Source organism: Linepithema humile, chromosome 3 (genome assembly GCF_040581485.1).
Source record: "Linepithema humile isolate Giens D197 chromosome 3, Lhum_UNIL_v1.0, whole genome shotgun sequence".
Classification (NCBI taxonomy): Eukaryota; Metazoa; Arthropoda; class Insecta; order Hymenoptera; family Formicidae; genus Linepithema; species Linepithema humile.
Genome location: NC_090130.1, coordinates 21,498,610 through 21,524,235, shown reverse-complemented (window position 1 = coordinate 21,524,235; position 25,626 = coordinate 21,498,610). Strand labels below are relative to the sequence as shown.

The window sequence follows — 25,626 nt, the reverse complement described above, 5'->3', positions numbered from 1 at the left end:
ACGCACATTAAGAAATACCATAACAAATTTTTTACATCTTAAACTTGTCATTGAGCCCCCTTGTCATTATAGCTTTCTATATTTAGAAATGTACTGGAGAAATATTGGTACAAATCATCAGTTAAGTACAAATATCAATTCTCTACCAGTACGTAAAGGTTATAATATAATTCTATACAAGTTTTACTTTGTAATCACATAATTCGTAGATTTTCCCAACAAACAGGACGCCTAGAGTTAATGTGCTGTGTAATCTTAACTTTATGTCAGTTAATTATTTCGTTAAAAGCGTAAGTAAGCCTCTTAAGCATCTGTATGTGGAAATGTGGCGATATACTTGTTCCTTCTCATGTAAAATCAAATTATATTTCAAATATGTAATTATAATTTCCACATACAAAATTTGCGGTGTAGTTAAAATGTAAAATTGATTATCACATAGCAACTCATATGTATGTTTTCATGACTCCTCGTTGCCTTCACATAGCTTCAAATATATGAAGAAGAACGAAAAATCACAGCGCAGTCATAAAAATCTGCGGAGCAATGTTTAGGAAAAGCGCAAAGCACCCCAAAGACTAGACTCTACATCCCTTCACTTGAAACGCGAAACTTCAATGTATCTCTACCTCTATAATGTCGTACAACAATTACGGAAGGGTAGTAAAAAAGTAGACAGAACATACATAGGTAGTTTGGTGCAGACCCACCTTTCCTGGGACGCCACCAGTCAGTCTCAAAGTAGCCTGCGGAGCAAGAGTGAGTTGGTGTTGTTGTTGAACAGGAGGAGTAGATGGTGTATGCAGAGGACGATGTGGACAGTCCTTGTGTCCAACACCGGATGAATCGATCAGATTGTATCGCAAGACAAGGGAACACGCGTATGTTTAATTAACACCGCAAGATCAGTTAGGTAACAGATATATAGAGAACTTTTCCTTTATATATATGCAGCATAGAATCCCTGTAGTGATATGTCTTCAAGATAATTGAATAAACTGTATAAAATTTTATGAAGAACATTTCTCTGTCAGAATTTAAGTTGTTTTGTTGGAATTAAAGTTGTATTATTTATCATCGCAGTAAAGTAGGTGGTATAAGGATAAAATATGTGAAAAATTATATGTTAATCATTAACATAAATTGTTTAGTCATTTTTGCATTGTTAGACTGAGATTAATTGTGAAACATATATAACGTAAGTGATCAAAAACTAACTGAATTTGCGGTTGTGTGTCGTGTGGAAATGAAAAGAGTGTATGAAGGAACATTGCCACCACCAAAAGAAATATAACTTAAACCAAACCCAGACTGATTGTTAGAGACGCGTACTACCTGTTATATGTATTAATTAATACATTCGTTACACATATAATCTAAGGCTCACAATAAAAAATACTGTTATCTATTTTTTTTAAATAATCATAGTAATTACAATATAATATTATATTGTTCATTTTACTATCTGTCTAAATATTATTAACGTATTTAAATATATGCTCTAATTAACACTATAGTAAATAGATTACTTAATAATATCTATCACCGTATAAGCATTTTTTTTTGTAGATAATTTTGACAAAAAGTACAAAATTTTTTTAGTAACACTCAAAGCATTGGACAATACTCAATATGTTATATTTTAATACAACAGAGTATTGTTTGAATAACAAAATATAGAAAATCAAGTAAGTGTTGAAAAATATTAATCCCCCATAGATAATATGAGGAAAAAATACAAAATAGTAATTGCACTCATAATAGTTGTTATAACCATGTTTTAAGAATATGTAAGTTTCCTCACTAGCCTTTAAAATTAATCATATAGGAAACAATTTAGAAGGTTAACTCAATCTTAATGTTATCGTCACTCAAAAAAAAAAAAATACAAAAGAACTTTGCATTTGATTAATGATATTAAAATTGTTTCATTTATAGTTAATGCACAAAAAAAAAATGTTAAAATCTTTAGTATGTGGTTACAGATTTGTAAACACAGTGTTGCAATTAAAAATATGCATAATAACGTATCATCTCTTTTATACACCACCCACTTTACCATAGTCAATCATAAAAATTTGTTGACGTAAAAACTATGGAATATGTGTAGGTTGATGATAATTCAGTGATCATAAAACACGCATTGTGAACGCATTATATATAAATTTGTGGACTTATATTAAAGTGAATATTGATATTCAATGACATTATCTAGCATAAAATATCACAAAATTGCAAAGAATTATACCATACAAGATATAACAATATTTAATATACATTTTGGAACCAATTAATCAAACTTCAATAATTTCCAAAAATGGACTATATCTCAATTCCATCAATATTTATATCTCCAACATTGTGAGAGTCGAATACCAAAAACACGTGTTTTCTAATATCTAAATGTTTCTCTGCGAGATCACGAGTGAGATGTAACACATATGTGCAAAATAAATAAATACCTAATTATTTTATAAGAGAAATATTGACTCACCGTCGTGGGATGTGTGCGTTGTCTGAATGGTTTGCGTTTGCTTGCTGTAGACAACTGGTTCCTTCGGAGGAATGTTTGTATGCGCCACGGAAACGATTGTGAGCTCCCGATTCTTCCTTCGTCCTGCACTGTTTAATTTCACAAATACAAAAATATAAAAAATATTGGTCTAAAAAAACATACATAAAATATTTACAAAATATGAATACCTTTGAGCAGAGTTTATACTAGATGGTTGTAAACTGGCATCTGGTGTAGCATTGGCACTTTGTTCAGGTGTTAAAGAACTCATGCTAGATAAACTAGACAGTACATCTGAAAGCAAGCAAAAGCAGTTAAAATATTACTTGGAAAAAATCCAAAATACAATCAAATGTTTAGTTATACCTGATACCGGTGCTACACCCAAGGAGGACAACATTGCATCTATCTCCTTGCGTTGATCTTTATCCGTGCCGGCAGCACGGACAGTTGCTTCCTCTACCTGTAATCCATAAATAATCGTTGTGTTATTACAATTATTCGGTATATTATTTTATACATGAAATAAATACAATATTTTATTAAAAAATTATTTATTTCTTACATCTTTCTGTTCTTTTTCCCTTCTGCGCCTTTCTTTTTCTTCCCTAATAGCCTGCAGTTTTGCCTTCTTCCTCTCTAACTCAGCTTTCCGATCAGACATCATCTTGTCTAATTCTAAATACCTAAAAAATTATAAAATTTTTCGTTATGTTTTAAAAGTAAGCGCATATAAAACTTATTTTTTTAGTAAAATATGTATATCTCGAAAGAATGTCGGTGTATTCTGTAACTGATAAGGAAAACGCAAATAAATCCAATGTAGTTCAGTATTGATTTCTCGACAATGACGTCAACTTTGGCCAAATCGATGCTTTAAATTTACGAGAGTTACATTAATGCGCTTTCTCGGTCTAATCGTAATTGCATAAATTATTTGTAAGAATATACTGATTTAGACAACATTAATTGATTTTCAAGTGTGCAAGATTTTGTACAATGAACCTATTGCACTCTATCGAATCTGGGCGATGCCGACATAACGGTGCCATTCAGCTGAATGAGAATTTAAGTACAACGAAAATGACAAGGACTTACCTACGCTGTCAATAATGTATAGATTCACGCACGAAGAGACCAATTTAATTTATATGCGAATTCTACATTATTCTAAAGAATAACATAAAAAACGCAATTTTTTCTGCAAACACTATGGAACTGCAAGATCTCTACAACGACCTGCGCTTATAAAGACGAAGATATGCTTCGGTCATCTAAATCATACGCCATCTAACTTTCATTTTCAGAATCTCTTACACAATTTGTAAGTTATCATCAGAAATTATTTAACAGATTTGCAAGTTATCACCAATTGGTAAAATGTGCATTTTTGGTTTATGTCTACTTTAAATCATAATAAAAATCGTCTCATTGTCACAGTTATGATAAACAATAAAAATCAGAATTAATTTTTCTCAGATTTTATTCCAGAATTTATTTAGTTAAAAGAAAGAATCGTAATGTCATTCAGTTTTTAAGTTGATAGATATAATACTCATCATAAATCTCTATCATCTAGAAATATGAAAGCTCCACTAAAATTGAAAAAAAATGAAGAATAATTTATAAACGGAATGTGTGCTTTCTAAATGACAAATATGTTCAAATAATCTATTCTCAAAGATTTCACATCAACGCGACATTGTTATATGTTTCAACGAAAAATAATATTTTATGTTATTAGAGATATATTTTTTTAAACTGTATATATTTGCATTACACATATTTTTGTTACATTTGCGTTCGTTCTTTATATGTAAAAAAAAAAGACACGTTCAACAACACAGTTATTTTTTCGCTTCTCAAAGCTTATAGGTCCCAGTTCGATCACGTTTTAGACTCTTAAAAGGGTCGTCAAAATGCTAATTCCAGGCGGCGTGCAAACCTAGTTTGACACATGCCCAGCAGCGTTTAAAAGTTACGTAGTGTATCGGTGTTGTTGCATCGCGTCGGTTCTTCAGTAGTTACATTCAGTCTACGCTCGAATGAAACCGGATTCTTGTTAATCCTAGTTTCAACATTAACCACTCCAACATTAATTTAATGATTTTACAATTAGAACAAGAAGAATGCTTTCATAACGAAAAATACCGTGCAACGAGAGAAATACTGCTTTGCTGCACTGGTATTTCGATGAATAAAATGTGTTTGAATATATTTAGATGGTTAAACAAATTAATATAAATTGCGATTATTTTAATCACATAATTAATTATTATTAATGCAGACATTTGGTTAATTAAATAATTATAATTTTATTGTAACAGAAAATCAATAAAAGTTATAACAGCGCTAACATGTAATCTGATGAATAAACTTGATACTTTTTCAGACAATAGTGACCGCCAGTTTTATTTAAACATTTTCTTTTCAATAAAATTACCACGTCGCAAAATACTGATTTGTAAATGCAAATTTTGATTCGCGCGGAGACCTGCGATCAACAAAGATTATTTATTTAAGCACTTAATATGCGTACAATACAACGGATTTGAACCGCGCGTGGACGTATTCTTGCCAATTATTTCGCTAGGGCGAAATCGCGCGTGTAGTGTAGGTGCGCATAATAGCGACCGATGCAACAAACGAATAACATACTTTGCCGTTCCCACTCGTTGAATGCTCGTAAATCCGCATTCGTGATCCCGTTCGTTACATAGATTCCCGATCGGTCCGGTTACACGGTTAAATTGGTATGAACGTTATATAACGCTCTACGCGATTGCATGCTTCTCCCTGTGTGTAAAAATAAAAAGAGAGAGAGAGAAAGAGAGAGAGAGAAACGCGAAAAAAATTACTCCGCGGGAACTTTCGTAATGCACCATGTAATACGGAGCAATTGCTTTTTCCATGGAAGCGGGTGCGGCGCGGCGCGCCGCCGAATCAAGGGGGACGGTCTCGGGGGTGATCATTGGGGAGGGGGGAGGAGAGGTGGTTAGTAGCATCGAGACACACGATCAAAGGAAACTTCTAAATTCAGCCACGAAATTAGCTTGACACTAATTCTACGGGGGAGCATAGGCAAGGCTAAGAAGCCAGCCAGAAAAGATTGGCCTGTAAGAGAGGTGCGGGGGAGTAAGGCGACCTCGCGTGATCCCTCATACCGACTTCGCGTGTCGAAGTCTGATTTGCTTTGTTGAATCAAGTGTACACGGGGCACGCTCGCAAAGGCGAAGAGAACGAGATAGTGTGCAGTCTCTCCTCCCTTCATATCTCCGCCCGTTCGCCCGCGCCAGCTCCGCTTCCATCATTTTCGTCGGCAATTAGATCGCCGGTGGAACTCGTCTGACTTGTCAGTCTCTCCACCGCTCTTCCACGTGGTATTTTAAACTGACGTTATCGCCGACTCTGACATATCAGCTGCATCTTTATTTAACTCATTGGATTGAGTCCGTTCGCTTTTTGATCGAACGGATCGTCGGTGTGTCATTAATTACCAATCTCGGAGCGAAAATCGAAAGAAGGCCAAAAGTATCTACTTTAAGTAGATACGTTACGATAAGAGTCTTATGTTGATTCTCCAGGATCGTTAAAATTATGTCAACTATTTGGATATTTTCAGCGTTATTCGAATAAAAGTAGAAGTCTGAAGTAATTTTGGATAATGCCTGATTCGCGCAAGTGCGCGATGCAGCAAGAAAGATGTTACATTCCGACTCGATGGCAGATTTAATCTTAATGACTAATATTTCGAAGGTATAATTTTAGCCAACGAGTTTTGCGGTCGATAAATAAAGATTTATCGGGTAATAGCAATCACAGGGACCAAGTTGAGACGATAATTATCTGAAAATTATCTCGCTTTGTGGTTTGTTCAATGGAGCTTGAAAATAATAGCGTACGGAGTGTATCTGCGATTATTTTTGGGATTTAACGCGGAGATAGCGATTTATCGTATCGCGCGGCTGTCACGGCTTTATTTCTACGAAAGAGATAGATGGATCGAAATCCTATTTTATCATCTGTTTATCGTAAGACCGGGGAGCAACGCTTGAGCGATAATGATACAATTTTTTTTGTCCAGATTATATCTCGTCGAGAAAAGTAGATATCACTTTTGCATAGGTCAGCTGCACAGCGTCGAGTCCACGTGGCAATTAATTACAGAAGTGCCATGCAGCCGTCATATCTGGGTTGCCGGTTCAGGGCCGCTTCGGCCTCACGGACGTGCGGTTTTGATATCTCTCAAACATTTCGTCAGACGCGGACGCTGGTTCATGCGCGTGTGTACATACACGTGTGCGCGTGCACACGTTCCTCCGTGTATTTGTACTGTGGCAAGTAGCATCTACACGGATTCCCTTTCGCATTACGCCAGGCATTTCTGCTCATCGTACCGGAAACGGTATAGTCTGGCCACCTCTATCCCGCGGATCCCGCATCCCTTTCTCTCTCATTCTCTCTCTTTCTCTCTTTCTCTCCCGCACCGGGCAGCAGATAAGTGGAAAGCCAGCACGACGTAGGTCGAAGTTTTGGTGGATTTACGGAATCTCAAATTCGTACCGGCGTAAGCGGATCTGGCCTCTCTCTGGTCAAACGGGTAAAGGTCGACCTTGTCGCGGGTGGGTTAGCCAGCTTTTGCGGCACGACGCGGGGACATTGATGGTCCACCTCCTCCTCCTCTTCCTCCTGATCTTCCGCATAGGGGGGTAAAATACGAACGAAGGGACGAAGAGCGAGATGGAAGCGAACCTCACATTCGCCACAGGCTACGGCTGATGAACCCACCTGGTGGACGCGCGCGCCGCTTCGAAGAGTCAGAAAGCAAAGTTCCAGCAACACACCCTCGCAATCCATTCGTCCGGTCTCGTCTCCGTCGTCCTTCCCCTCTGGCCACCCTTGCCCCTGCCGTTGCTCGATACCCTCGGTCGTCTTCGTCGTACGTTTCATCCCTTAATGCTTTTAACGTTGGACATCGCGCAGTTAGCATGTAACGATTCAAATAATGGTCCATGCTCGGGGATTTGTCAGTGTCCGAGCAGCCCGAGACACACCGTGATGCACCGTTTGCACCTTCGTGTGTTTTTGGTGGGATGCGCAGTGTGAAATTCGTCCCATTTACGGGGACAAAATTATTCGACGCTCGCACAATTGCGCGCAGACAATTATTCTTCGTATATTATTTATTCAAGTTGTTAGTATACGTAATGATATTTAATGAATTTTAAATTTAAATCTTACAGCAATTTTAATATTGTAATACGCTTCTCGCGCTGAGAGAATAAAATACGGCAAAAAATCGAATCGCCGCGTAACTGGCGTTGAAAAAAACATAATACGATTATAAATCTCCTCGGTATCGCGCCTTTTTGAATATCGTCACTAATCTCAATTAACTGCGGCAAAAAAATAAGGACAAACATGGTTTCCCGAACACGTAAGCGGTATAACGAAACAACGGTCAATTAATCACAGATTCGGCACGCTTCTCGTCTCTTTTCTCCATTAATCTTTGATATCGTGAACAAAAAAGTGGGACACGATCGCCGCCGTCATATCTTACCGTCGGTAATACTCGCGAATAACATCGCGCGGGAGAACAAACGTTTCGTTTATCCGCGAGCGAATGCGGCATACAGAATTAGTATTCAAAGCCCCCGATAATATCGAGCTTAACGAGACTTCTATATCAGGAAACCCGCGAGGTATTGATTTTACAAAGTCGCTGGGCAAACCGAGCCGCCGGCATACAAGACTCGTCTGTTCATCCGCGAATTAGCGCCGATGAACTTTTCTGAACCTCGGGGCTGAGCCTGGCCTCGCGTCGATTCCCCATACTCTTTTTTTTTCGGATATACACGATCGCTTAAATAGATGGAACGAATTGCAAATAACCGTTGGCGATGGAGGGCATACCATCCGAACGACGTAATTACGGCTTTGCGATCCGCACAGATCCGGTAATCGCGGATTTTTGCGCGACGCATAAAAGAGATTGAGAACTCTCGTTCGATTAAGACGCGTCTGGAGAGAAGATTCGATTGTAAAAGAGGGCAGCTGTGCGAGTTTTGGGTAATGCGATGAGCGGGAGAGAGAGAGAGAGAGAGAGAGAAAGTGTGTTGCGGCAACTTGCGGGAAACACTGGAGTTTCGCTTTGATGCTCTTTGAAGAGTTCAAACCGCTACGTAAGACCTAGGGAATGAGCGGAAGGGTCGTTGCGCATATCGTAAATGCAAATTTTCCTAAAGCACTGCAACGGCCAATCGGTGTATTTGTATTTATCTTTTTGCTTATTGATTATTTGATTTCTATAATTTCTTCTATTATTCGATTAAAAATTATCGCATGCAAATACGCAATGTGTGAGAGGAAAATAAAAGTTGGCGAATATAAAAAAACATATTTTTTTTTTATCGCGATGGAAAGATAAAGTAAGAAAAGAATTCTGCGGAAATAAACACAGTATTAATATTAACTGGATATATAACATTAATATTTAAAATATTTGAAAAAATATATTTTTTTAAAGAAACAAAGTATTTATTTCTACATAGAAAACGAAGAATAGCAGAAAAAATATCTCTCTATTTATCTTACAAATGTTAAATGCAATTGCACATAATAATTATGCAGACCAATAATATCTTATACTTTATACTGAATGAGAATTTATGTCTATAAGAAGAAAAGAAAAAGTAAAAGACAGAAGGAGGATGGTTTCGTATGTCGCATTAGTTCTTACGTAGTATAGAATACGCGTCCCAGAAGAGAACTTCGTATCCCTCATAATCAGTACTGCATGCTAAAGTTATGGCAGCTCCGCGCCGCACGCACATAATTTATACAAGTGATCTCGTTTAGCTGCACTCTATAAACACCGTTTAGTGTCACTACATTTTTCCCTCGTTCGCGCAGTACAATAAGTTAATAAGTCGCTGATGTAAACAATTTTAATATTTTAAATCAATTTCCGTCGCTCCAGATAATTAATTGGTATGATATTTAAATAATGAGAGATAATTATTTCTGTGTTTCCGAAATAAATTTCCTCAACTTTTAACAATACAATTTTTCGTTATGATTAAATAATATTTAACATGCAGTGCTTGGTATTTAATTTTTATTCTGTTCTGTTATAAATATCGCTGTATATCAATGAGTATACTCGTTAAAAAATTCATAATCGCATGTCAGGAATATTTTCAACGTTATTCCCGAATCATATGCAGATAAAATTATCGCGTGTGCTCTGGTATAAAAAGAATTTATTATCTATAAACTAGCATTGCTTATCGGATTAACTCGTTACTCTATGATAGACGTTCTCTTGCATTTATGCAATGATCTTACGTATCCAATAGAGAAACGTCGAATTCGCAAGATTCACCGGTCGTGAATACACGGCGGTGTTGCGCGCAGGATTCTACTTATCAATCTAGGATTAATCTGCATCCTTGCGCACAGGTTATCCCAAGGTAATGCTCTCGTAATGAACGTTACTCATCAGCATGCAGCGGTATTATCCCGGTAGGGATATCGCGAGCCATTAATATCTGCTTCCCGATACGCGCATTACACGAGCTAACTATTAAAACGAATTTCCATAATAACGCGCGTAGACGGAAAACGCACGATAAACAAACGCATTCTTTCCGCGACGAAACGCGGAGGCGAGCAAATTATTATCCTTTAACAGCTTTGCACGCAACGCTGCGTGGCGGCGGTATCGAGCCGGCGGGGATCGCAGCTGTCGCTTTTTTCGCATTATCGCGTCATTAATTTTTCAATGATTCCTATCTGTTTAACGAACTGGTCAGAGGACTGGTCCTTGATCTCCAACCGGCACACATGCTCTTCCTGCATACGTAATTATAAATATTCTACCGGAGGCCAACCCCTATTACTAGCGCGCGCGTAATACACGAAGGCAGTTTATGAATGGGAGTCGAGGGCGCCCTGCCGCGCCGTGTACACGACGAATTATTTCGCTTGTGTGAATTTTTACGTCGTAGTTATAATCAGGAGCACGTTGCACAATGCATCGCACACGCGTGAGACCTATGGCCAGTCTAGGCAGATGCTATTATTGTCATAGAGGCGACCTACGAGCTTGTATTCTTTGATGAATGGGCATCAACGCGACCTTTGTGCTATTATTACTTTACTCTCGTTTTTGTAGTGCTCCCATAGAATAATCTTTGCTTAATTAACTCCCGGGTCTGGTAGGTTTTATTTCGTTACAATCGTCGAATCTATATTCAAAAATTCAATTGAGCTTGAAACTTTTTCAAGCTCTTTTCATTCTGTTCAGAGTTGATAATGGCGAGCTTTGATGCAAATACAGGGAACATGTTCACTTTCAGTCGATTAATTTAAGAGTAGTAGTCTTAAATTAAGAATTTCATAATTGCGAATGAAATTATTGGAGGCAAGACTTAATGATAGAAAGCATATAGTTTTTATTATATTGATATACTTTTCAATAGCATATAAATAATTTGATCGCAATTAATTAGAATAGCAAGAATCAATTTGACGGGAGAAAAAAGAAAACTTACTGTTTCATCTGTTAACGAACTTTCTCTTTTATATATTGTGACATACACACATCCAAGATATATCGCGCAAATCGGTGTGAATGGAGGGTGAATGCGACGCCCACGTATACACACACGCGATCGACTTTCATTCATGTAACCAGCACATTCCTGTGAAGTCTTACTCTAGCGTTATCGCGAGCGTGCATAGACAGGCAGATATCGTATACACACATATACAAAAGCGTTCGATGGCTGTTGTCCACGTGCAAGTAATATATCGAGTGGTCGGCTATTATTAGTGTACAACTCGCTTGTTGTACACTGCAGAAAGATAGGAGCGAGAGCGTAGGTTCTAGTTTAGTCAGGGCGCATATTTCCGTATAGAAGTGTGTCTAATCGATCACATGTAATGTTCGCAACCCACTTTGGACTCATAATTAATAACAACTCCTCGATCATCCTATTACAATACGTAGCACGTTAAACTGTCAATCGTGCACTTTCTCTTTTTCTCTCGGTCATCAACCATCTGGTGACCCGTATTTTGCCAGGAATAAAATTTATCACAATCGATTTCTAATCTCCAATGCAGCGGAAATTTGTTCGAGCGCGCGCACTTTAGTGTGTAACGCCGTGAAAAGTTATGGCTCTTATCTTCATCGAAGTATGATGTATGGTTGGCCATATGTTGCGCCCATAATATAGTTTAACCATATAATTCCAACGTGGCATCGTGAAAATGTCGCGAGCGACAGCAAGCCGAGGAAACTGTGACAAAACTAATATTATAGCTATCGTGAAATGTCACTCCATCCTTTGACACTATCCTCTCACCTTGTTATTTAACTCTGTATACATGCGAAGGTGCTTATAATTGTATGAGCATAAAATTTAATTTAAAATTTCAAGTTATAAAGTTTTGTCATAATCTTTATTGTAGATTTTCTTCTACATAAAAATATATAAGATCTCTCTCTCTCTCTCTTCGGGAAGACTTTCATACGGATCGGCCTTCAAAATGACACATTTTGCGGAAAAATTTCAAATACTTTATGCACATTTAAACGCGTACAATCGCGCTTTTCGCAGAAATCGCGGTATGTATTCGCATGAGAGCACGACATATTGGTTCTGATTGAACATCGACTCGGTTCAACTGCTTTGGGCCGTGCTGGACAAGCACGCAGCAGATGAAAACGTGAATACAACAAAATGAAGGGAGAATCTAGCTGGCAGCACGGATTGGATGACAAAAATAACAGCTAGAGCATCACTTTTGACGTATGTAGTAGTAAATATGTTGGAGATGTGTAGGCGTATACACAAATCCGTGCGTGTGCAGTGCTGTCTCACAATAGGAACACGATTTTCATTTAACGCTCAATTTAATAAACTACGCAGACTGCGAAGAACAAAAATAATATCAATAAAGAAGAGAAAAAGCATTATTAAAAAATTTCGCAATTTTCAGAACTTTTTTTCCTCTCCAAAAACAAAGCCCTATATGAAAAATTTTATACTACATTTTCGACATATTTTTTTCATGTAAAATCATTACCCTTCTAGGTATACCACCGAGTTACGGAACGTCATGTATATCGAGTTTGAAATATCCTGAATGTCTGAATTTGTTCTGCGCTCCACATTTTTTTTTTTCCCCTGGTAGAAGATACTACGTGGTAACGCAATTAAAGGAACAGCGCGCGGATAAAACAATAAAAGAATTCGCATGGCATGCAGAGGCAAAACGACACGTATTTATAACTGATGCCCGAATAACCGGTTCTCGCAATGACGGCACAAAAATTCGGTCAAGCGATTTTGAAGCTCGGACTATGAACGCGATTGCGGAGCTGTAATCAAGTCCAGATGGATCGCACTGATTGACAATTTTCCGTGGTCCCCTACTTTTAACCAACCCGTCGCATTCAACCATCCCTTCGTCGCACGCCGCTTCTGCACTGTGCGAATATCGCTTCCAAAATAGCTTCTAAACTAATAATTATTTGAACGTTTTCTCTCATATTGACACTGTAATCGACAAGTACATGTTTGTTACATAAAAAAATATATATACTACTTTTGTTAATTTAAATTACACGAAATTAAGAAAGTAATCTTACGAAATGTTTTCTCACTCTGATGAAGAAGTGATCAATGATGATCGATTTAATTGATCAGTTGGATTTGCAATAGGAAGTATCGGCTGTCGCATTCGTTCGTTAGATTAAAGTTGAAGTATCGGTATGAATGATTACCAATTAGTACGAGCAGATAGAGCCGCTCACACCGGCGGACGGGTTGGCAAATGGATCTGGTCAGGATGCGCCTTTAATAGAGTCAAGAGCCGTGTAAGTGAGAGATGGAAAGGGTCCGTGGGAAAAAGACAGACCTATGTCATTGGCAAATTGGAATGTTTTCCACCGGTATTCGTCGCAAGCAACGACTTCACTTTTCATTCCGCTTCGTGCCTTGTATTCCGCAGACTTCTCAAGTGCGATCGGAGAATTACGTGAATACGTAATTGATTATTCACTTAATTTTTTTTTTTCATCTCAGTGGGAGGGAAGGAAGATGCGAGGTGACGTGTCTCCCTCACTAATTAATTTCTGAACCACTTACAATTAATTTTTGATTAGGCGATTGTACGCGGCGCGCGCCAATAACACTTATCTCATTTTCTCGCGTTCATTGTTCTACAAATTGACGATGACCTCGTTCTCTTTCAACCACTCGAACTTTGCCATCTTGAGCACACGATGTGCGCATTTCGCCGACAATGGCGAGCAACAATAGGTGGTCGGATTAAAATGCAAATTAGTCCATAAGTCAGGACATTATATAATTGTTAACTGTGCCGGCTGACGGTTATTGTCATGGCAATAAACTTTCGAGATTTAAGATGTCAGCAAGCCGGTATCCCAAGTGGTATATGCTTGTACTTAAAAGATTATTACACAAGTACATACAGATCTAGCATTGTGTAAACGTTTGCCTGGTTGTCTCTCTCAATTAGTGGAATTATATTCATTCCAAGAGTTTTTCAATTATCACCGAAAATATCGTCAGCAGTAATACTGCGAAGATAAAATAAGCGTTACGAACAAAACTATGCGTTATTTTCATGTTTATATTTTTGAATGAATCCTAAGCGTCTTCCTCTACGTAGAGTTCTGCGGAGTAAATTCAGACATAGCTAAATGTCACGCAACGATTTAGCCATTATATCGCGGAAATGTGGGGAGCTTTAATATTTATTATTCTTCCTTTTTCGAGTGCTAGAAGAAAAGAGCTTAGAACCACCTGTCTCATTCGGTTTGCGCTGGTATTACTCTGCGCATTACTTCCCGCGGGTAATTAACATAAAAGCGATAACGTGAGAGCCCTGTGAAAGTAACGACGACAGCCGGCACCTTTCAAAGAGACCGTTTATATTAAAAAAAAGAAAAAAAAACAAAAAAAAATGCATTTGAAGGAATTTGCGAAAAACTCGCGAATAACAATGAAACGTTTTATTATGCGAACCCGTTTTAAATATACTCCTTAATGTTAGCAATGTGCATTAACACAACTTCTTTAATTCTTTAAAAGCTTTTATCGCAATGAAAGATTACTCTCCACATTGCATAATATGTTAAAGTGAGAAAATGTGCTTATAATGAAAATAATATACATATGATTCTCTAATTAGTTATACAATGGACTGCATTATGTCAATGTTACGCTAAAATACGGCGGAAGTAGCCGATAATAATTATTACTTTCATGACAATATATCATTACAGCGATGCGCTCATAGGCGTATTGAATTACGTTCTGAGATCAGAGGTCAGTATGCTGATGTTCCCGATATATCGATAGTTATGTATGCGTCATTCAATGGTTCCCCAGTTAATCGTTAAGGCTACAAGCATTTCATTAAGGAAACATGTTCGGCTTTAACACGTTATTAATTATGTATTGATTTGTTGCGTAATAATTGGCTATGTGACGAGTTTCTACAATAAAAGTAAATCCACTTTTCCGTACACGCGTGTATGCGATTATATTAGCAATATTATATAATCTCGTCAAACAAGTTTTTCATTACAGCACTGCGTGCCAAACGAACGTCATCGTACAGTGTGAGCGAGTTTCAGTTTTCATCATACTTTGCAACTTGACAGACATTCTACATACTACATCTTATATATATCTCATTTCTAAATATAATAATTCAATATTTTTAAACATGCGATCATTATTCATCATAATTGCACTATGTACGTAGTTTATTTTGGAGCATAAAATGATAAGTGGAATATTTTTATCAATCTTTTAATACTTGCATTAACGCTCTTAGTTACACACAAGTATAATTCATGAATATAAGAATAATTGAACTATAGTAACGTAATGTTTGTAGTGTTCTTATAAAAAAATGTGTTGTTTTCTGTATATTCTAATGATCTCATAATTATTGCATATACAGTGTCTATTTTTGGTCCGTGCCTCGCGGATGCAATCGCTTGTAATTGCGAGTACTGTGATGAGGAAAAAGTAATTGCCTTGGGGGAGGAGACGACTACTCAGGCGGATATGTACGAGGAGGACAGCGATAAAGATGGCAATCGAACAATTTGTGCCAGAAGTCGTGATTTTAATGATCGTACGTTCCCAAGCATTTGTTACATGTTATGTTACAATCATTGCACAAAATATCGAATGATGCCTGTTCAGCAGAATGACTTAAAAAAGTATGTCATAGTTGCATATAGGCCGAGTAAGTATTTGATAAATCAATTTTTGCAATATATTTTTTACACATGTATAATGTTTGAAAAATTATAATTTAATAAAAATAGATTTAGTATATTTTTATTGCAAATAAAAATAGTTATAATATTTAATTAATGACTATAATTAGAATATTATTGCAATTTGCTATTACCAAACGAAAAGTGTTGAAGTTATAATTAACGTTTATAATTTTTACACAGATTATTATAAATTGAAAGATGGAGTGTGCTGAAGATTACTATGTGCTTACAAAAATTAATCAAGAAGTTTGAATAGTTATTATAAAAGTAATACATTTTTGTAAATTTAAATTGTGTATATTAATATATAAAATATATATATATATATTCTAACTGTTTTATTATTTGCTAACTTAATGGTTTCTTTTGCATGTAATATATAGATAATTCGTGACTGCCAAATATAGTTTCTGAAATAGCCGCTATAGTGCGCAGCAAGTGTTCTCCTTTCTTGTAGTCAACTTTTGACTTGAAAGCTTGAAATATTGTGAAGAGACAGAGGAACGCATACTTACCTGGCGTAGAGGCTACCGTGATCATAAAGGCGGTTGCTCCAGGATGAGGCTTTGTCATTGCACTTACGACTGAGCTGACTTCTGCGAATATCTCTAATGTGGATATCTCGAACGCATAATTTTTGTTAGTAGGGACTGCGTTCGCGCTATCCCTCAATAATACTTTTCTAAAAATAATAGGTTACGGTTAAAACTGGAAGCAGTTTTCGATAATTTTTATATCTCGAATATAATTTTATTTTTACAATTTTGTTGCGACCTCGGCATATTTAATATCGAGTGTACATCAGAATACCTGACACATTTTTCCATACTTTATAGATTTTCAGCATTGTGAAACTGTAAATAGAATATTTATTCAAAGTTTTATTTCGAAGCAGTTAGAAAGAAAATTATAGATAGTTTAAAGTAGGCTTAAATAATTAATATATATTTCTTTGAATAGATGTATTCTGCTTAAGATAAAGATCTTAATTCTTGATCAAAGGATTATTTCTCTTTTAATCGAGAAAAGATATGTTCAAAATATAATAGAATAAATAATTGATTTTTTACCGTGGTGAGAGAGATATGTGATCTTCTTAACTGTGCTGAATTTTTGCTACACATTTCACTACTGACATGTAAAGTCATATAATTATACAGTGATAATATTTCAAATATTTTCATGATATATACGTGATCCGACGAAAGCTTAATTTTTATATTTTTTAAGCCGACAAAAACTCAATTTAGATCTAAATTTATAACGTCGAAAAGATTTAAAAATTATTTTCAGATCTTCATCATTTTTTCGAAAAAAGTTTTTTGATCTGAAACCATTATTACACTATATTGGTGAGATCGTACCTCTGAATTATTATCAATGTCACATAATTATTAAGTTTTATATATTATTATAAATTATATATTATATATTATTATAAATATATTATTATAAATTATTATAAATTTAAAATAAAAAATTATTATTTTAAATTTTATTATTATTTTACATTATAATTTTAAACAATACTAAACGTGATAAAAAATTAATCTATTAAATATTCTATCAACTAATGTGCAATCCCGCAATCTAGTTTTGATGCAGCTGTCTGCTTGCTTACTTGCTTCTTTTCATACCAAACCTACCAAACCTGTTATTTATTACTTACCATTTCTATAGTAGCCTATAGATTTGTCTCTTTAAAATTCTTAAAGACAGATTCTAAAGACTAATTCTAACATTTTACGTTAGGCTGCGCAAGTTTCCTAAAGTTTCTCCTATTTAAGATTTAAGTTTGAGGACATAAGAAAGCTCAAGCATGAACGATGAGCACACTTACCTTATGCTGGGGTTAACCGTGATCAAGAAGGCGGTTCCTCTGGGGTGAAGCCTGGTCATTGCACTTCGATTGGGCTGACCCCTGCGAATGTCTCTAATGTAGATATTCAAGCGTGTAATTTTTGATAGTAGGGACTGCGTTTGCGCTGTCCCGAATAATATTTCACAAAAATAAAATATTACATTAAATTGTATTCAGGACTTCGATGATAATATCAAATTTAAAAATCAAAGAGCAAAGGTAAATAAACACAGACGTCGCTGCCTTCATTAGGCCTTCTTCAGTGTGTTCATTTATGTAAGTTTTTCGTATAATATATGTTTTCGCACGTACATCTAGCGTTTACTCCTTTGATCTTTGATTTTTAAATTTAAAATATTACAATTGTGATAAATAAATTACTTATTTGAAACAATCTATAATTGCGAGCAGAATTCTACTTATAATTTTTGCATGCCATGTATTTGATATATGTGTATATTCTGATTCTTAAAATATTTTTTATATTATATTCCTAATGTGAATATTTTGAACATGTAATTTTTGGCAGTTGAAACTACGTTTATGCTATCTTAGATGATATTCACAAATTAATATTTTACAATTCTTTTACATTATTTTTGAGTACATATATTAAATATATTATTGAATGCGTATATTAAAATACTGCGCATATTTTCTCATACTTTAAATGTTTTTTATATTACATGCATAAATAAATTTGTAAGTAGGATATTTATTCAAATTTTAGTATAGGACAGTAAATTATAGATAACTCAAAATGGACTCTCTCTCTCTCTCTCTCTTAAATAAAAAACTAATATATTTTCAAATAAATATACTATTTAATAAATATTTGTATTTTATTTTTAATTAAAAGATTAATTTTTTTTTAATCAAGAGAAAGTGCAAATTTAAAATACATTCCAAGTATAATAGAATAAATTTCCGGATGAAGACAGATCTATAAGGCCCCCTCAATTAAAAATTTCTGCTACACTCAAAAAAATATTTCGCTGATGTAGTTAGATTTTTAGATATCGCAACAAGAATGTATCGCTATTTTTCGTATCTGTGAAAACATTGTTTGTCATATAGAAATACATATAGAATTTATAGCAGTAATGTTCTAGCAATAGCTTCTGAAAAATTTAGGTACCATTGCTAAATGTTATTCATTGCATGATCTAACACGTGATTGATCTTATATAGATAGGCGCTTTAGAGAAACTTTCTTTTTAAAGTTCACAAACAATACAGATATATATTCTGTTTCTGTCATCTAAACTGATTAAGTAATTACATATGCAATATCACAACAGTTGCTAATCATTTATCTGTTTTAGTTAATTTTTTACACCTAGAAAATTTTAGCTATTATTGCAAGATCATTTTTTTGAGTGTACATACTTTAAGATACTGGCGTTTAAGATTATAGAATTATGTAATAATAGTATTTAAAATATCTTCAGGATTTCATAGAGATACATTCATAGATGATTTAGCAAAAGATTAATCTTTATACTTTTAATGATTCTAATTGGTTCAAAATCTAATTTATGTTCTCAATTTAGCTGTAGACTAACTTACAATATAATATCGAAAAGATCATAAAATTATATTGAAGTCACAAATTTTACATTAAAATTTATTGATGTGGAATAATTATCGTATTATATACGAACAGAATGTTATTAACTAAAAGTTACGTACTAGGTAATTAAGAGAGAAGTCCATTTATTCTTTTATCTCCCATGTAATATAAAAAATATTTTAAGAATCAGAATACACACACATATATATCAGAACACATGGCATACAAAAATTATAAGTAGAATGCTGTTCGCAGTTATAGATTGTTTCAAATAAGTAATTTATTTATCACAATTGTAATATTTTATTTTTGTGAGATATTATTCGGGACAGCGCAAACGCTGTCCCTACTATCAAAAATTGGTCGTTCGAGATATCCACGTTAGGGATATTCGCAGGGGTCAGCAGCCCAATCGAAGTGCAATGATCAGACTTCACCCTGAAGAAACCGCCTTCTTGATCACGGCATCTAAACGCTCGGTCATAACTAGCCTCACCGTACGAGCTTTCTTATATCCTTAAACTTAAATTTGTAATACGAGAAATTTTAGAAAACTTGCGCAGCCTAGCGTTAAATGTTAGAACAAGTCTTTCTTTAACAGACTAATTGGTAGGATAGGTTTGGTATAATAGAGAGCAAGCAAGAAAACAGATACTTGTATTGGGAATAAATTGCAAAAATTGCAAATTATTTAATTTAACATTTAATATATTAATTTATTTATGTTTAGTATCTTTCATAACTAATAAAATCTTAAATAATTACCTTTGACTTCAGCGTGTTAATATAATTTAATAATTACACAAACAATAATATAATCAAGAGACACGATCTCGCATCTATTGATTATAAAAAAAAAGTATATGTAATACAATAATTATTCCAGATCAATGAATTTCATTGTAAAATTGATGTGACTTTAATACAATTTTATGATTTTTTCGATATTATAAGTATATTATAATATCGAAGTATATTATAAGTATATTAGTCTATTTGTATTGTTTCAAATAAAATTTTTTATAAATTTGAGAATGTGTGTTTATATCATGTGTGTGATTTCCACCGTCATCTTCTTAATTCTGTCGGTGTGCTGTTCATAAATTATGTTAAGCGACGAATGCAATTCGAATCTCTATTTACACTCCGACTTTCTCTTGTTGTATTTGGAGAGAGGCTAGATGTCGAAAAGTTGCGATGCGTAAAAGATCAGGCATAGCGAAACGCAAATGATACTCGCCAATTATGCAACGTGAGTAGCCACGTCGTAGGCTTGAGGGAGAGAAAAAGAAGTACTGTCGGATGTTTCCGTATATCGGACACTTGATATGCGCAGGAAGTTAACAGTCCAGCTTCAGGATGGCTTCGACGGTGGCTGATGCGAGAAGAGGAGAGGAGAAGTGGCTCGCGGGACGAAGGAAAGGAATTAACCAGACGCGGAGTCCTCTCGCAAATTGAGTTGCGCGGAGCCGGAATTTAAACATTCAAATTAACCTATTTAGCAAGTCAAAGAGGCTAATGTGTGCGCGCCGGTTCCGCATGCCCTGCAGATCCTAATATTCAATCGATATTGCCTTGTATCTTGCCCATCGACCGCAGGCCGGCCGCATTTTTTTTCCCCTTTTATCGGTAGCTGCTCAATTCGCGGACAGAAACGCCTCTCCCTGCCTCGAAAGTGGTTACATTGGAGATATGGAGCTCTTTTTTTCTTTCTTTTTTTTCATTAAATTTATGCAATATCCGTGAAAAAGTGAGTAAGAAGTGCCAATATAATATTTATTACTCGGGTGTGAGCTGTGACTTTGTAACAACAGCTCGTCGCGGCAAGGCAAAACGTGTTAAATTAATTCCTTCCTCGATGTGAGCGTTGTTTTACGCGAGATAAATGTAAAAGATCGTTTATCCCCGAACGGTATGCAATGCAGCGACACGCGTAAACAAAGAATGCTGTGCACAATGTAGCAACATGTTCCTCGCATATTTTTCGCATGACGTGCATGAAAAAAAAAATTGTTCAGTTTTTTCGGCGGAAATCGATCCTCCGATACGATCCTCCGATTATTTCCTAAAATCCTTGACTACGCTCGTTACAATAACGTCGGCAAACTGCGCCCCTAAGTACAATTATAACTTTATACAAATAAACTTTAGAGGAGAATGTTTTATCCTGCTAATAACATCATTTCCTCGCAAACGACCGCCTCCTCTCGCCCACTTCCCTTTTGTATGTTCTTCTTCTTAGACAGCCGGCTTCGAGTTCTGGACATCCCGGTAAAGTTTAATAGCATTGCATTTCGCCACGTGTTATCGAGGAACCGGCTTACAGTTTCGTAGTTTTGTTCGTCGTTAACACGATCGATCGGTGGGCGCTTCTGTTTTTCAAAAAGAATTTGCTCAACCAGCGTGAAATTAGCCACTAGAATACCACATGCATAAGTGATACACTTATGTTAATCGTTAGTCTTTATTAGAAGCTAATTAATTGTTTGATTGAGTATTTAATATACTAATTCACTTCTCAGGAAGAAAAATGTTAGCAATGCTAATTATTTTTATTACACATTTAAAAAGTATTTTTAAATTATAATAAAAAATTAATTGTTGCTTCTCACTCAGAGAGAGAAAGAGAGAGAGAGAGAGAGAGAGAGAGAGAGAGAGAGAGAGAGAGAGAGAGAGAGGAAGAGAGAGTGCATTAATAATTTAATTATTATATATATATATGCAATTATATAATCATAAGACGCGAGTTCTCATGCCAAGTATATGTAGTTTAATCATTATTTTGGCATACCAACGTTTTTTATATTTCACGCATGACATATTTTCTTTATGGAGACACGAGAGCTTTTCGTCATTTATCTCTTTAGATTATCGTGTTTTGCATGAGAGTGACTTTTCAGCCTGCTCGCGAAAGACATGTCAAAGTTCCTCTTTCTGTTGCCGAATTAAACAGTTCGATAAACCGGACCGTCCTAGCGTTTAAGATCGACAGGAAGTCAGATAGGGCTCGATACATTTATATACTCGCATCTCATATGTATATTTATGCGCGACTATGTATACCTTGGTTCTCAAAGGGGATGTCGTGATCGTTTCATAGAGAACCAATAAAAGTAGATAGGACGGAATCCAATAAAATCTCTACTCCCGAATCACACGGATGCCTGCTTCACCTGATTTCGAGTAGCAGCTACAAATTTCCGTACGACATTCGTCGCTTTTGACAAATACAGAGGAGAAACGCTTTGCAAAGTGCACCGGAAATGCCTATGCATAACTACCTACATGGAAATATTTAACTTTTACACAACCACTTACCGTTACTTGAAATAGCAATCCACTGCTTCGATTAATTTGTTCCAACGATCTCTCAATCCTTCAATGCACCTTGCTCCGGATGCTGGATGGCACTCAAAACACACATCGATCGACCGAATGCTGCAAAGTATGCAAAAAGCATATTAGAAAATAGATTGTTTCGCCAGACGGCAGTCGCGTTAACTCGAAGCGTACAATTTCACGTAATATTATTAATGTTTGTCATATTATAAACATTTATTTGTAATGCTTAAAAATTGTTCCTGCATTCTGCATTGCACAACTATATTCTATGTCGCATTTCTTTCTTTGCCTCGACTCTCGACGTCTCCGCGTCATTACGTACGTCTACCTCCGCATCTACTAAAAAATGACAGCCGCTTAGGTGAACACAGAGAACGACCTAGTTCGACCTGGCTGTAATGCGTTGCGAGCAGGGAGGTGGCAGCGAATTTTACATACGCCAACGCTACTCCGCGTTCCGCGTCGTCGTATTGTTTGGAAGGATTCGAGAGAACGCGGCCAGCGTGCGCTCGACTTGGCTGGCTTCACTTATTCTTACTTACAGCACTCGCACGTCGCATTTCCACGTCTCCTCGTAAAGGGGTGACTAAACATTTGTCAGGCTTGCCCCGCGACTAACTATGTCAAGAGCGAAATCTGCCGCGACGAAATCGTTTCTAACTTATGTCGAATGATCACTCAACCTCCTTTTCTCTCGTCCCATTGTTCGCTATCACCGCGTTGATACTGATAGCTTGTTCCTAAGACATCGGCCCGATTCTATTTCTCGATTTCAAAGTGGGGACTACGTTTAAGTTCGACAATTGAGAGCAATAATTGTTTTTTTCTCTCTCCGATCTTTTTTAAAACGTGAAAATCTCTGAAAATTTGTGTTGGACATTCAAATGTACTTATTAAAAGAGTAAAATTTATGTAAATTGTTTTCAAAGTTTTTATCAAATTTTTTTCAGAAATGTAATTAAGCATAAAGGAGAAAAAACTTCAACATTTGCATAAAAATAAATCTCACTAAAACGCGTAACGCCGTTACAATATTCTGCACGAGATTGCACGAATTACATCGTATTACATAGTGGACCAGATATTGCATCGATGATCGATTTGAAATTTGCGTCCCATGTAGAATCACAACGTTCAAATTTCGTGCGACCTCTATTACGTCATTATGCAATCAGAAGCAATAAAGACGCAACGATCTGTAGTCAGAAAAATCGTCAGATTGCCAATCGCTCCGGTCGAAGGCAAGCTCAAAGAGCACGACATTAATGTTTCTTTTCCATGAACCGAATAACTTGTGCTCGTAAAGGCGACTGATTGACGTAGCGGCTCGTAGGCACGAAAATTGCTCGTCCCGACAAGCCTGTACGAGCCGCATGGAAATATCATAATGGAAACTTCGCGATCGCGTGCGTCAAAACGACTTTGTGCTACGGCGTTTATCGTTGGCGACATGGTCACTGGCGTCTGCTCGGACGTTCTTGGTGATATTACCGTGAAATATTTGTACAAAAGTTGATTTGCTGATTTCAAGGAATGTCACAGCTCAACAGATAAATAAAACTTTTGATTATATTAATTTTGTTACGAAAAATACAATTTTCTGAAGAATAATAAGAAGAGTAATTTTCTGAAGAAATCGAAAAAGAAAATAAAAGAAAGAAAAATATAAGAAATATTTTATTATAACAATTTTTATATATATCCGACTATGGTCGCGTAACATAAACATTTTCTATCACGATGTATTGGGTCATCTTTATCGCGATATTTATTATATGTTTTAATAATCGATAAGAATAATTTATAGTAAAGCTTTTAACTCTTATTAATTATGACTTACGTTTCTAAAACCATATTAAAATTTTGCGAGATTCTAAAATTTAACAGTTTTATAATTTAAAATAAAATAAGTCGATTAACATGAAAATATCGATGAGCAACAAAACATTTTGTTCATTAAAGAAACAATGGAATTGATATGTAATTTTCTGATAATCTTGAATAACCGGTAATAAAAATAAGTATTATTTAAGAAACTTATATGCATGTGTCTTATTTTATCACAATTTACAATTCATACGCAAATTGAACAAATAAGAAATATTTTTTAAACTTTTTTATATTTATAGATTAAAAATTACTTTTATTTATTATACTATCATGCGATTCTTAAATAATAGTTGAATGCATAAACACATTATAAATATGTTTAATTTATGTGTAAATTATAGTCGTAGAGTGGATCACCAAAACAATCGTCAAAATTCAATACACAATTTGATGCAATCCATTTTAAGCTATTATTTTCAATAACCTTCATTTTACTAATATCTCGATAAGATGTAAGATTTCGAATAACCAGAATATCGAATTGACGACAGGCAATTATCTTGGTATCTTAATTAATTTACTGTAATTTATAGATAAACTGATTTTCTAACCTAAAAGTGACGCTTCGCGATCCGCCAATTTACTGTTAAAAATAATCAGTTTTATAATACATAAACATCATGAATTTTGTAATTCAACAGAAACAAATTTCAAGTGGTTATATGCTTTTGTTATAATCTAATTCTTATAATAATACTCACGAATTTTCACGAATATCTCAAGCCATCGCCGCACTAAAAAATTTTTTACACTGCACAAATGCACCAAGTGTGATGCGAGCAAATGTTTTGTCGTTCTAACGTTGGCAAACAGTATTTCTCGTAGCGCATAAAGTCGTGCGAGGTCAGGCGAGTCGCATAACAAATTTGAAGTCGTTCAGTTCGCTCAGTTCGTGCCGTAAATTCTTATTATATAGTTAATTTACGACCCTTCCCCATTTTCGAATATTTTTGCTTGTTTTAAGAGAATTTTATGAACAAGCAAATATCAGGAGTATGAAATTAGTGACAAGCGATTATCTTAGTATATATTAAGTGATCCACTGTGATTGCAATATATAGGTAAGCTGACATTTATAATCTATGTGACACTACGCGATCCAGCAA

General features: G+C 35.5%; 1 protein-coding gene, 1 long non-coding RNA gene and 3 other non-coding genes across 32 annotated transcripts in view; 3 read left to right on the top strand and 2 right to left on the bottom strand.

Moving 5' to 3' along the window:
* sw (short wing) overlaps positions 1-25,346 on the bottom strand; it is a 32,812-nt gene extending 7,466 nt beyond the window's left edge. For 5 of the 27 annotated variants that reach the window (XM_067352589.1, XM_067352591.1, XM_067352596.1 and 2 more), the window contains exons 1-6: positions 3,614-3,799; positions 3,081-3,201; positions 2,882-2,978; positions 2,704-2,809; positions 2,495-2,622; positions 687-746 (exon numbers count right to left, since the gene is read on the bottom strand). In XM_067352589.1, the coding sequence (XP_067208690.1) occupies positions 687-746; positions 2,495-2,622; positions 2,704-2,809; positions 2,882-2,978; positions 3,081-3,182 (493 nt within the window). In that variant the 5' untranslated portion in view covers positions 3,183-3,201; positions 3,614-3,799. Of the gene's footprint in view, positions 1-686; positions 825-2,494; positions 2,623-2,703; positions 2,810-2,881; positions 2,979-3,080; positions 3,202-3,613; positions 3,801-22,606; positions 22,727-25,221 lie in introns of those variants that run through there. The other 22 variants (XM_012361318.2, XM_067352581.1, XM_067352586.1 and 19 more) reach the window with 9 other exon arrangements.
* LOC105668776 (uncharacterized) lies at positions 14,807-15,632 on the top strand. Of its 2 annotated transcripts, none has more exons than XR_010889516.1 (3): positions 14,807-15,064; positions 15,148-15,179; positions 15,527-15,632. It is a non-coding gene; the product is annotated as an uncharacterized lncRNA (long non-coding RNA). The 2 variants fall into 2 exon arrangements; XR_010889517.1 differs by having other exon boundaries at positions 15,135-15,179; positions 15,527-15,620.
* LOC136999173 (U1 spliceosomal RNA) lies at positions 16,362-16,524 on the top strand. The gene has a single exon (XR_010889574.1). It is a non-coding gene; the product is annotated as a U1 spliceosomal RNA (small nuclear RNA).
* LOC136999175 (U1 spliceosomal RNA) lies at positions 17,687-17,848 on the top strand. The gene has a single exon (XR_010889576.1). It is a non-coding gene; the product is annotated as a U1 spliceosomal RNA (small nuclear RNA).
* Positions 19,612-19,775, bottom strand: LOC136999176 (U1 spliceosomal RNA). The gene has a single exon (XR_010889577.1). It is a non-coding gene; the product is annotated as a U1 spliceosomal RNA (small nuclear RNA).
* Positions 25,347-25,626: the final 280 nt, after the last annotated feature.